Source organism: Mesoplodon bidens, assembly GCF_964165515.1.
Source record: "Mesoplodon bidens genome assembly, chromosome: 1".
NCBI classification, from domain to species: domain Eukaryota; kingdom Metazoa; phylum Chordata; class Mammalia; order Artiodactyla; family Ziphiidae; genus Mesoplodon; species Mesoplodon bidens.
Window position 1 is genome coordinate 173,546,513 of NC_138176.1, and position 13,847 is coordinate 173,560,359.

At 34.9% G+C, this 13,847-nt stretch overlaps 1 protein-coding gene across 4 annotated transcripts in view; it reads left to right on the forward strand.

Moving 5' to 3' along the window:
* The window catches only part of HERC4 (HECT and RLD domain containing E3 ubiquitin protein ligase 4), a 141,808-nt gene that overhangs the window by 126,146 nt on the left and 1,815 nt on the right, over nucleotides 1-13,847 (forward strand). For all 4 annotated transcript variants that reach the window (XM_081248689.1, XM_081248688.1, XM_081248690.1 and 1 more), the window contains 4 exons: nucleotides 1,777-1,943; nucleotides 2,594-2,660; nucleotides 5,086-5,168; nucleotides 9,041-9,224. In XM_081248689.1, the coding sequence (XP_081104815.1) occupies nucleotides 1,777-1,943; nucleotides 2,594-2,660; nucleotides 5,086-5,168; nucleotides 9,041-9,224 (501 nt within the window). The remainder of the gene's footprint in view (nucleotides 1-1,776; nucleotides 1,944-2,593; nucleotides 2,661-5,085; nucleotides 5,169-9,040; nucleotides 9,225-13,847) is intronic.

The window sequence follows — 13,847 nt, forward strand, 5'->3', positions numbered from 1 at the left end:
ATCACAGAAGAAAAAGTTTAATTTGACCAATGAAAAATATGATATAACAAAACATAAAAAGCATATATGTAACAAAGATGACACAGGGTAATAACCCTGACATATGATGAATTCAGATACAAATATATAAGTAAACACTAGCCCCCAAAAGATAAATGGGCCAAGTATACAAAGAGGCATTTCACAAACACACAAATCCCTAATTTTCAGTATCACTAATAGTAAAAAATATATAGTAAAACAAGTTGTCATTTTTTTACTCAGAAATATGTTTTATGTGTCTATGGTATGTGTATGCAGATGAAAATGTGGAAAGATAGTCATTTTCCTGGACTACAAACAGCGGTACAAACTAGAACAGTTGCGGAGGAAAAGAGTTTGATAGTATGCTTAACTTTCCTTTGACTTTGAAATTCTTCCTTGCAAAGCAGAATTTCTTCTAAGGAGGTATTCCAAACTACGGACCAAAATATATGCAAAAAAGATGCCCATCTTCTTTTGAAAATTACTAGCTAATTAGAATAATATTTATTGAGCCATCACTCTGTGCCTCAGGAACTGTGCTAAAAGCATTTTACATACATTATTCCACTTAATCCTCACAACAGCCATATGAAATTAATACTACTTTTATCTTGAAAACACTGAGGCTAGATGGTGAATGAACCAGGTCTGGAGCCCCAGATCTAGTTTAAAAATTGTTTGCTCTTAATTGTCATGCTTACAGAATTTCCTGGGGTGGGAGAGGTAAGGGGAATAAGCATTGTTTTTAATATTTTAATAATCTAAATGTCTAACTATAGTTAAAATAGCTAACTTAGTAAGCCATGGAACTTTTATATGATATAATATGCAACCATTAAAAATTGTGTTCTGGAAGAATTTTTTTTTAATTAATTAATTTATTTTTGGCTGCTTTGGGTCTTTGTTGCTGCGCTTAGGCTTTCTCTAGTTGCAGTGAGCGGGGGCTACTCTTCATTGTGGTGCGTGGGCTTCTCACTGCGGTGACTTCTCTTATTGTGGAGCATAGGCTCTAGGCACATGGGCTCTAGAGCACAGGCTCAGTAGTTGTGGCGCACGGGCTTAGTTGCTCTGTGGCATGTGGGATCTTCCCGGACCAGGGCTCGAACCCGTGTCCTCCTGCATTGGCAGGTGGATTCTTAACCACTGTGCCACCAGGGAGGTCCTGGAAGAATATTTAATGACATAAGAAAATACTTGTGTTGTAATTAGAAAAATGAGAAAACCTTAAATACAATATGTTTTAAATTATTTTTCTGAACTTATAGTAGATGGAAATACATTAAAAAATTTTTAAATCATTGTTTTTGAGTGTTTCTAAGTGATTGGGTTACAGGTGTTTAATTCATTTTCTTCTTTAGGTTTTTTATTTTCCAATTTTTGAATGTGTATAATTTTTTAAATCAGAAAAAAGTTCTAGTAATCATTTCATTTATTAATGTAATGCTTAAAGATGTGAAAATGATTCTATTTCTGGGGAAAAAGCCAGTTGTGAAATTATATATTTAGTATCATCTCAACTAGATTTTAATTTTGTTTGTCCAGAAAATACATCGAATGCAAATGTGCAAAAATACTAACAGTGATATTGTCTCAGGGAGATGGGAATGAGAATGAACTTTTTTCCTATTATTCATTACTTTTTTCTGTATCTCCAAAACTTTCTACCACAAGTATGTGTTTTTGTAATCAGAGAAAGTTTAATGTTTTAACTTGGAGAACAAGTCTTTACTTATTTTTCCCTTATAATTTTAGACATTTGAAGACAGTGATTTGTTCCACTTGATTGGTGTTATCTGTGGATTAGCAATTTATAATTTTACTATTGTGGACCTCCATTTTCCTTTGGCTTTGTATAAGAAACTGCTAAAAAAGAAGCCATCTCTGGATGATTTGAAAGAACTAATGCCTGATGTTGGGAGGTTAGTTGTAAAAAGTGGCAAGAGTGGGGTTTAGAAAATAGGAAATGGGGAATGTCCAGAAGCTTTCCTTTTAGGAATAATTATGTTTCTGTTGTTGTTGTTGAATTTCCAAAATAAACTAATAGCCCTTCTAATAAAGGAAAACCCATTGTGTTACTCAGACTGAGAATTTTCTACTGAAAGCGTTATGTGTATAAAACCATGTACTGAATTTTTAGTTTAACAATACTTTGTGAATATCTGATAATAAATTTAGGAAGGTAATGTTTCCTGAATGTAGTTAAATGATTTATTTGGACTTTTACTTCTAATCACCTTCATTCCTACATGTAATATGTAAAGTTTCTTTTTATTTATTACATAAAATGGAATAAAAATTGTATATAAATAAGAACAAGTGTTGAAAATGGGTGGATACATGCTTTTGTATTCAAAGCAACAGATGAAAGCCTTAAGAGTAGGTTTTTTTTTCTTCAGCATTGTTTATAAGTTTGTCATTGTACATCCACCATTCTGAAACAAATATAAAAGTACAGATTAACAAAAGGATTTGATCAAGAATGAATGAAAATATATACTTAGTCATAAGCAAAATAGTCAAAATACTCAATAATATTTTTCTTCAAAGAAACATATATATTGTTTTTCAGAAGCATGCAACAGTTACTGGATTATCCAGAAGATGATGTTGAGGAAACATTTTGTCTTAATTTTACGGTAAGATGAAAAGACATAGAGTAGCCTGAGTGTTCATCATCCCTTTTTATTTATCAGCTGTGCCTTAGGGTTTTTCTTTATTGTGATGGATGGAATTCTTAAAGAACCCTTTAGCTAACATTTATTGAGCATTAACTATATGCTAGTCACAGTACATGCATTATTTCATTTAATCCTCATAATCCCAAGAGATAGGTATTATTATCCTTATTTTACATATAAAGAAAACTGAAAACAATCATCACATTTCAGAGATAGTGTTTGTATCCAGCTCTGTGACTTCAAAGCCTATGTTGTTTAACATTATACTAAAGATCTTTACAAATACAAGGGGTCCTCTTTATTCAAGTGTTCATTTTTTGAGTCTGCAATTACAAGAATGTTTAGAGAAGCATAGGTTATTGTAACATGAAAATATTCACTAATGAATTTGCCACCTAAAAGATTAATTCCCACTCAGATATCCCTTTCACACTAACATTCATCCTTGCCTATTTAGTCTTACGGTTGGATGCAGTACAAATACAAATACATTGGAATATTATTTGGAAGATGAAATTGCAAATCTTGTAAAAGATGCAGAACTTAATTCTCTGAGAGGGGTGTTCAGTAAATCATCCAGTTACATGCAAAGCCATTGACAAATGAGAATCTGGCAGAAGTAGACTAGTTGACAACTAAAGAAGAGAAAATCGGCAAGGATTATGAGTCACTTCAGAAATAACAATTTCATTATTATAAATTAGACTCTTGGGAAAATGGTAAAACCTTCAGTTTTTCTTTTTTAATTTCTTTTCAAAAACTCTGTGTGTCCCCCACCCCTAAACAGTTCTCTTTATGTTTTTATGGTCAAAGCTGACAAAAGATACCATATTCCACTATCACACAACTTGCCAAAAAAATTATGTGCCCCCTCAAAAAAGTTTATCCATTCTTTGATCATTTTAAGAATTGGCACATAGTTTAGTTATAAGAAAATTTGATAGATTTAGGGGAAATAAGTTAATTTATTTTAGTAATGTTTAATAGTTTTCAAGAAAAAAAATCCTCCTTGGACTTCTGTTTACTATGAAATTTTAGTTCTCCTTTTCAGTTGATTCACTTATAACCATGTCAGTTATCATTGCATCTTTACTGATCATCTCAGTTGACTGAAACATTGGGTTCCAAGCAATTTAATTTCTGATTTATCAATCATCAAGTTTGTGAATGCTTAGTATATTTAAGAACTGTGGTAATTGAAACATTCCTTCCTACTACCATTTCTTTCCCAGACGTTCAGTGGCTCTTTATTACTTGTAGAATAATAGCTTTATAATGGACTTAAAAGACCTTTGTAATCTGGCTTTTTTCCTAACTTTCATTGTATCCTTCCATTCACACTACATTTTGTCATGTCTCACAATATTCTTTTATATACCTTACCATCCCTGTTTTTTAGGGGCATACTTTTTTTTGATATTTGCTCTCATATCTATTCTTTTGTTCAGTCTCTGTCCTCAGTCAGAAATTTCCACCCTCTCCTAATCTTTCAGAGCCCTACTTACCCTTCTAGATGCTTTTCAAATGACATTTCTTCCTCAAGGTTTTTAATACTTCCTCTAGTTAGAAGTAAGTTTTCTTTCTTCTGTGGTCTGGTAGTATTTTTTTCATGTCTCTATTATAGCATTGATTTTATTATAATGAGTTGTTTACATATCACATTTCTCCTCTTTTATTAGATAGTAAACTCCAGAGCAGGGATTTATTCATCTCTTATCATCCCACTCCCACCATAGTGTTTTATAGACAACAGATACTAAAAAAAATGTTTTAAAAGAAGAGGATAATATTCCCCAAAAAAGGGAATAGGAAGAAGGAAGATTCAAAGGTGGGAATGGTAACATTAGGAAAATGAGCACACTAGTAAGGGAAATAAAAAGTTTCAGAATAACCAACTCTTTATAGACCAAATTAATGGCAAACTGGAAAAACAACCTGTAATTAAGAATGCAGCAAGGAAGAATTCAAGAGTAGCAGCTATCATGTGGGAAGAATGCATAGCTAGTCTAAACTGAATGCATTCTGACTTGTAGTCTTTCACTTGTCCATGGAAAACATCCTTTCTAATACTTTACTCCTATAGTGACCCTTCTGAAGTTTTACACATGATAAATACTAAGTTTCCTGTTTTTAACAAACCAAACACTTGTTGATTTGTAATTAGTTAGTCAAGGTAGGATTTCAAACTGCCAGAGAAGATGAAGATTTCTAGTTGTGGCTTTATGCAGAATTCACAAATAAGCTTATGGTAGCAGAATTTTACTGCAAATTTATTACTTCTTACATTTAATGAGAGAAAGATAGATTATAATAATAGGTTATTAAAATAATCTAATAACTTTTGAGTCTGACATTGACTTTTTTTAAAAATTTAAATTAATAGATCACAGTTGAAAACTTTGGTGCAACAGAAGTGAAAGAACTGGTTCTAAATGGTGCAGACACAGCTGTTAACAAACAAAATCGGTAAGTGAATTATAAGCAGCATCAGTGGTAGTAAAAAGATTCTGTAGGCATTTTCTTCTGTATTTAGAAATACGTCACAACCTTAAGTTTTTACTCAGATAAAACTTATTTTGAATGGTAAGGACGTAATTAATCTTCCGTTTGCTCCTTTTAAGACATTAGTAAAAGGGATTAAAAGATCATTAACAAGAAGAACAAAGAAAAGGGAGAGGAGACAACAGCAAACACGTTTTTGGAAGCTAGAAACCAATAGTGCCTAACTTCAGCCAACCAGAAAAAGCTGCAACAAAAGATGGACTGGGAGCCAAGAAGGCAGACAGTTCATATTGCAGAACAAAGGCCTCGGGCATTGAGAATAAAAAACAGATTAAAATGTATATGTATGTGGAGTTTAAGGGGAAGCTGGAAACAAAGATTGGCTGTTATAAGAAGCAGTTAGAAACCCATTTCCCTTAGTACACAAGTAGCTGGCAACTTCCCCTCTCCAGCCTAGGCAGATTGGAAATTTACATTCTGGGGAGATTGAACTAAAGGAACTGTGGATTTGTGGGCAGTTAGGCACAGCCAGGGACAGAGGGCTGAAATGCAAACAGGGAGATTAAGTGACAGTCTACAGCTCCCTCCTCCTTGACACCCTATATTGGAGGATTCTTCACTGGGAAAACTGCCTAACTTTTAAATGTAAATGAATAACCAAAGATCAGTAGACATTTAAGAAAGGACCAAAACAGTGAAAAAGAATGCCAAGGAAACACAAACAGTGTAGGATGAAAAACAAAACTTCAATGAAAGTTGAAATCAGTATCCTCAAGATGGTAAGAGTAGCATCCATAAGGATACTATTAAAAACTGAAAAAAATTCACTGAAGGAAATGGAATGAATGAAATTTGTCAAAGAAATGGTACGAAAAAAACTTGCCAGAACAGAATGACATGCCTTTTAAGATGGAAAGCATGGGAACTGAAAAGACATATGCCAAGGCAAAAATACATGAAATTTCAAAACCCAAAGAAAAAGGGACCCTAAAACCTTTCAGAAAAAAAAAAAAGCAGACCATACACAAAGAGTTAATCAAAATAACATCAGGGGCTTCCTTGGTGGCGCAGTGGTTGGGAGTCCGCTTGCCAATGCGGGGGACGCAGGTTCGTGCCCCGGTCTGGGAGGATCCCGCATGCCGCAGAGCGGCTGGGCCCGTGAGCTGTGGCCGCTGAGCCTGCGCATCCGGAGCCTGTGCTCCGCGATGGGAGAGGCCAAGGCAGTGAGAGGCCCGCGTACCGCAAAAAAGAAAAAATAATAACATCAGACTTCTAAAGAATGACACTGAAGCTAGGAGATCAAAATTCTGGGAAAAAATTATTTTTAACAGAATTCTATATTGAAACTATCAAGTATGTGGTGTATAAAAACATTTTTATACATGCAGAGTCTCAGAGAATTTACTTCCAGCGCATTTTTCTTAAGAAGTTACTGGAAGATGTGTCCTACCAAAACAAGGAATTGAACCAAGAACGAGGAAGACAGGGGATCCAAAAAAAAAATAAAAAATAAAAAATAGAGATAAAGAGGAACAGCAGTGTGTACATGATTTAGAAAGAGCAATCAATCTGCGGTAGATCAAGAAGATGGAGGGATCCAGGGAGGAATGTCTTCAGGAGAAAAATGCAACCTAATATATTTGAATGAATCTAGGGGAGATTGACATTTCTGTTGAAGTTGGAGATAAGGTAGCAACCTAAGGGAAACAAAAGTTCTTTTTAAGAAAAGTAATCATAGAATACTCCCTAGCTGAATATTTATAATCATAAAAATGTTAACAATAAATATTGAACCAATATTCAGTATTCACTTCATCAGATAATATTTATAATTGTAAATCAAGGAATAACAATAGAACTGTGTTGCTGAAGTTTGAAGGTAAATATCAGAAGGAAGAGCAGGGCTTCCCTGGTGGCACAGTGGTTGAGAGTCCGCCTGCCGATGCAGGGGACGTGGGTTTGTGCCCTGGTCCGGGAAGATCCCACATGCCGTGGAGCGGCTGGACCCATGAGCTATGGCCGCTGAGCCTGCGCGTCCGGAGCCTGTGCTCTGCAACGGGAGAGGCCACAACAGAGAGAGGCCCACGTACCGTAAAAAAATAAAAAATAAAAATAAAAATAAAAGAAGGAATAGCAAAAATAGTTAACAAATAGTGTTCTTCAAATTGCCAGGGACTTGATCCAAATGATTATAATCCTGATTCTACTACTTAGAAGCTGTATAACTAAGTTTAGGTAAATTAATTTATGTCTCCATGCCTCATAATCTCTTTTTCCGTAAAATGGGATGATAAATTATACATATTTCATGGGGTTATTTTGAGGATTAAATGAGGCAATAATTTTAAAATGCTTAGAATAGTACCTAGCACATGTATGTGCTCAGTAAATGTTGGTTGTTAGGATTATTACTGTTTGACATTTTAAACTGTATATACTTCTACTTTGATAAAAAATAGAGCTGTTTTAAAAACAATGTGAAAAAAAATTAGGTCTTTCTACTTACCCTTTAAAAAAAATCTTGGTTTTGAAAAACTTTGACTATGATTTAGAAAGATTGTTTTTTTCAGCTTTTAAAGTTTCTTTTGTTGGACTAATTCTTTAAGTTTCTAACAAATATTGTTTCCCATAGATTATTTAGAAGTAATTTAAAGAATTTTGATCTTTGTACTGCTAGTCCTAGTTACATAATGAAAGTGTTGAAGGCAAAAATGTTAGCCCATAAAACAATTTAATGTTTTGTACTTAAGAGACTTAACTAGTGTAAATTTGACTTTCTAATTAGATTAATTATAAAATTATGCATTACAAAGTTATCTGTTTCTTCTCATCAGAACCTTATGCTGATAAGCATATGCTATTATTAATTTTTCCTTAGGGCCACCCAGTTTTATAATGTCCTCCTTTAACCTTTTTTTTTTTTCTCTTTGTAAATTCAGTTTGGTATTATTTTAAAGTTTGCTAAAATGATTATCTGTAGATGACTAAATTTACCAGTATTCCCATTTATAGAATCATCCTTTTTAATTTGGAAAACAGGAGTATGAAATATCGAAATCCTCTAGTACCCATTCTCATTATTGGTTTGACCAGATAGCTCATGAAGTATTTGTGGCTAACAGAACAAATTGAATAAAATTGTAGTTCTAATTACTGGGTAAAGGGGTTTCCTTTTTTCATCATAGTTTCCTTTTGTATCATAACAGGAAGAAAAGCATCAAAAATGTTCATGTGTATGTGTGTATTTATATGTATGTTCACATACATTTGAAAAGAAACTGCACTTGTAATCTTTAATGATTATCCTTAAAGAATACTTAGTGTCCCTCTTGGGTTTTTAGTTTTTTAAATAAATTGTGTATCAGATTCCTTGAAACCCAAGGAAAAATAGACTGTAGTCTGTCAAATAGTCTGAATCCCAAAGCTCTCATTTTTTTTGTCACCTAGTGTTTTTAAGAGGTTATTCTTTTTAGGGATGTATGTGGAATGGTACATATAAATTCTGAATAAATTGTGAATAATTTAAAAATATTTTTGATAGCCATTTGTTTCATCATTCTCCCCATTAGGAAATGAAATCTTTCACTTAGAAATAGCCTAAGAATGGCTGTAAATGAGAGATTGTACGTGCCTCATAGATATACCAGATTTTTGTATGGAAAGAATAATAGACTTCATAAAGACTTTGTCCCTTTGAACCTTACTCATACTTTCTCAGTTTTATACATAAGTAGCAAAAAGTACAGCTGCATTCAAAGTTTTAATAAGACTTCAATATGTATTCTCTATAAAAAATGATTTTTATATTCTGTGCATGTGTGCTTTTTCATTTCTAGGCAGGAGTTTGTTGATGCTTATGTGGATTACATATTCAATAAATCAGTGGCTTCCTTATTTGATGCTTTTCATGCGGGCTTTCATAAGGTCTGTGGAGGAAAAGTCCTTCAGCTCTTCCAGCCTAATGAACTACAAGCAATGGTTATTGGAAATACAAATTATGACTGGAAGGAACTGGAAAAGGTAGGGGAAAACAAATCTATGATATTGTTTAAATGGAAAGGCAAAAGGAAAACATGGCTTGTTGATGGAAATCTTGCTCTTTCATTTATTTTCCATTTTACACTATTTAGTACTATCGTTTTTGTAGGAAAACACTGTACCCTTCTTACTCCACAATGAATGAATTTTAATTGTATGAATTAGATAGCATTTTTGTATCTCTGGTATTGGTGGTATTCATATAGAAAAATATTGTCTATGACAGAGGCTGAATAGAAGCCCCAGCTAAAACTGAATGGGTTTTCATTCTGCCTCAATCCTAGGAAAACCATTATGAAAAGCACTCACAGTGATTAAGATCTTTGTTTCCTTTTTTTCTGATTAGTCTCAATGTTAAATTTTTTTATCAGAGAATAAATAATACTCAATGATCTTCATTACTGATGCCTTAACCAATACAGGAAACTTTAGGGAGAAGATTGGGAATTTTTAAACAACTTTTTTTCTTTTCCTTCTTTTCTATACAAGTAATTCTCAGATATTTCTTCAGATAAACATTTAGTAAAAAGTGCTAGGTTAGATCAACTTTAAGAAAGTATGCAGGGTTGATCTGTACATTTTTCCATCTTTGTAATCTAGCAACCTCTGATACAGCTTTTGCATTAGTAGTTCTATACTGTATACCTGTTAAGTTAGCTAACATAAAAAAATACGTTATTAAGTCTAACAAGGATACAAAGCATTGGGAACTTTCATACATTGCTGTTGAGAATACAAATGATACAGCTACTTTGGAAACAGTTTGACATTTTCTTATAAAATTAAACATATATTTGTTACATTCTCTAGCAGTTCCATTCCTAGATATTATGTTCACACAAAAATCTGTAAACAAGGGAGGAAAGAGACATTATTGTTTAATGGGTACAGAGTTTCAGTTTTGCAAGATGAAAAGCTCCTGGAGATGGAAAGTGGTGATGGTTGCATGTAATGCCGATGTATTTAATGCTACCAGACTGTACACTTTAAAAAGGTTAAGATGATCAGCTTCAGGTTACGTGTATTTTACTACAAGGTTTTTTTTAATTATGTTTTTAAAAATCTGCAAACAAGTCAAAAACTGCAAACAACGCGGATATCCTTCAGTGGGTGAATGGATAAACCAACTGTGCTGCATCCATACAGTAGAATACTACTGTGTGTTAAAACGGAAGGCACTACTAACACATGCAACACCTGAGATGACTCTCAGAGTCCTTATGCTGAGTGAAAGAAGTCAGTCTCAGAGAATTACATACCATATGATTCCACTTACATGACATTCTTGAAAAGCCAAAACTATGGTGAACAGGGGCTAGGGATGGAGAGAGTGTGACTGCAGAGGGGTAACACAAGAGAGTTCTTTGGGGTGATGGAATTGTTCAGTATCCTGTTTGTGGTGGTGGTTTATCTACACATGTGTTTAAAACTCATGGAACTATACACACATCAGAAAAAGTCAATTTTACTGTGTTAATAATTTAGGGAATAATATTTTTTAATTAAAAAAAAATAGGACTTCTGGTTAGACATGTTGGAATAAACACATTTTTCTCTGCTCCCTCCCAAAATCTCACTAGAATGACAATAAAGGAATAAAAATAGGAATAACCCCCCCCCAAAAAAAATACAGTGAGCAAGAGAAAAAATAATTTTGGAAGATAGAAAGTAGGTGGATGGGGACTTCCCTGGTGGTCCAATGGTAAAGAATCCACCTTCCAATGCAGGGGACGTGCGTTTGATCCCTGGTCAGGGAACTAAGATCCCACATGCTGCGGGGCAACTAAGCCCGCCCGCCACAACTACTGAGCTCGTGTGCCTCAACAAGAGAGCCTGCACGCCGCAAACTACAGAGCCCACACGCCACACCTAGAGAGAGAAAACGTGCACGCCACAACTAGAGAGAGACCCAAACAGACAGCGGCACCATAACGAGAAGATCCCACGTGCCTCAACAAAGATCCCGTGTGCTGCAGCTAAGACCCGATGCAGCCAAAAAAAAATAAGGAAAATAAATAAATAAAATAAATACTTTAAAAAAGAGAGAGAGAGAATAGGTGGATGAGTTGAGTGACTTAGAACAAAGAAAATTGAATTTGAAGCCTCCAGAGGGACAGGGTTGTCAAGAGGCAACCCGTGTCACAATGTAGAATCTCTGAAAGGCTCAGGAATTGGCACATCATGCTACTGTAATGGCAGGGATGCAGGGCAGGGCTAAAAGCAATAGGATTACTTCAGAGCTAATTTAAGGAATTATTAGACCTCTCACATCCCCTTTCCTACCTAGCAAAATACAACTCTGGAGAGAGGCTTTAGAATCTGGGAGAACAGGTAGAACTGAAGCTGGCACTCAGAAAGCTGGTAGCCAGGCTTAAATCCTCTAGGAAGGAGATTGAAGATTTCTTTTTGGGGGTAAATTGATCTGCTGAAGAGAAGAAAGCTGTATTGACTTTAAGGATACCCCAGTGGAAATGGACCCCACCTCCAGTCACTCTACGATGAAAACAATGTAATGACCTCTCATCACACTTTAGATCCTACACAGTTTATCCTTCTTGCCTCATCTTCTTTCATTCCTCCTCTCACTCTGCTTCAGCCTTATTGGCTTGTTTGCTGAGCCTAGAACCCTCCAGTCTTGTGGCCTTTCTATTTCCTGTGCCTGGAATTCTCTTCACCTTGATAATTCCAGATGTTTCTTGCTCTCACTTCCTTTATGTCTTTATATCTTTTCAGAGACCTTCACTCGGTAACTTACTAAAAATTGCACATGTGCACATATACATCCCTATCTCCCTTCTGTGCTTTTATTTTTCTTCTTTGAATTTGACTAAACAAAATTTTACTTAATTGTCTTTACTGTCTGCTGCTCCTTACCCCCCACTACAAATGTAAGCACCGTAAAGGCAGGATTTTTTCCTTTTGTTCACTGCTGTATTCCCAGAGCCTTAGAAGGGTACTCAGCAAGTAGTTAAAACCTTGCCTGAAGATATAACTGATAGAAGTGTTCATTCAGTACGACAGGACATTTTTTTTAGTATATTTTAGTGTACTTAGCATTAGTTTTTTCCACTGTGTATCTGATTCATTGTAATTTCATTGATTATGATTTGTGATTTTAAATGCTCTTCTTCATCAGGACTGTGTACACATTTCCCCAGAACCATCTTGAGGTTTTAAAAAACAAAGGAAAATAGAAAAAACTAGGCATCCTCCTTTCATTTCCCCACTAACATGCTCACAGACTAATTCAAACAAGTTAATACATCAGCTGATTTCTAAAATTCAAACTATTTTCTCCAAACCTTTATAAATTAATAGCAAATATGTTGTGGATTTCTCAAGAGTTCAGTCATTGAGATAATCATGGCTACAAAAAGAGCCCCAAATTCAAGAAGCCCACAAGCAAATATTCATTGAGCCCCTACCTGGGCTCAATGGATGCCTGATACTATGCAACAGATTAGGAAGAGAGCAGTAAATAAGATTGAGACATGGTCTTTGTCCTCTAGTAAGGAAGCTGGACATTAAATAATTGAACTGTAATGAATATACAGGAAGAGTTTAGTGAATGGTATATAAGGAGAAGCCTGACCTAGGCTACAGAAACTGGGAAAGCCTCTCATACATGGTACACTCCACCAGGTAAGTAAGAACTTTGTTCACTGAAGTTTCCCCATGGCCCCAAACTTTGACTAAAGCGCATTATATATGTGTTGAATGAGTCAATGAATGAATTAGGTGACATTTAGTCTGAACCCTAAAGGATAAATAGAAATTAGCCTGATGAACAAAGAAAGGAGGAGTGTGTGTTAAAGGGGAAGTGTATTAGCTGTTTTGTTGCAAATTACCCCAAAACATAGTGGCTGAAAGATGACAGTGACATTTATTGTCTCACATAGTTTCTGAGGGTCTGGAATCCAGAGGTGGTTTAGTCCAGTGATTTTAGCTCAGAGGTCTCTCACATGGTTGCAGTCATAACACTGACTGTTGCTGTTAGTCATCTGAGATTTAAGAATAGAATTTCCCTTCCAAGATGGCTCACTCACATGGTTGTTGACCAAAGGCCTCAGAATCTCACCATGAGGACCTCTCCATGGGGCTGTTTGAATGTCCTCATGAAACGGCAGCTGGCTCCCCCAGAGTGAGTGATCAAAAAGAAGCTAAAGCCACAGAAGTTTTTGTCATCTAGCCTCAGAAGTCATGTATTCTCATATCTACAATATCCTAATGATTAGAGGTCAGGTCTGTTCAGTGTGGGAGGGGACTACACAAGGGCATGAGTAGCAGGAGGCAGAGATCTTTGAGGGCCATCTTGGAAACTACCACAGAAAATTACCAGTGTTGCTCTTAGAACCATTTATTTTTTAAAGAGAAGATAGAATAATACAAAATAATTAGTATGACTTCTATTCATCAATATAGGGAAAGAAAATTTTATAATTATTACAGATACTTAATTCCATGTTGAACTTTAATAATCCATTAATATTTTAGTAATTCTGGTTTATCCTTTAAATATTTACTTTGGAAGATGATATTACAATCCTTTCATGTTCTTTGAATTGGGAGCGGGGAGACATTTCTGCTGATTCATACATATTTTCT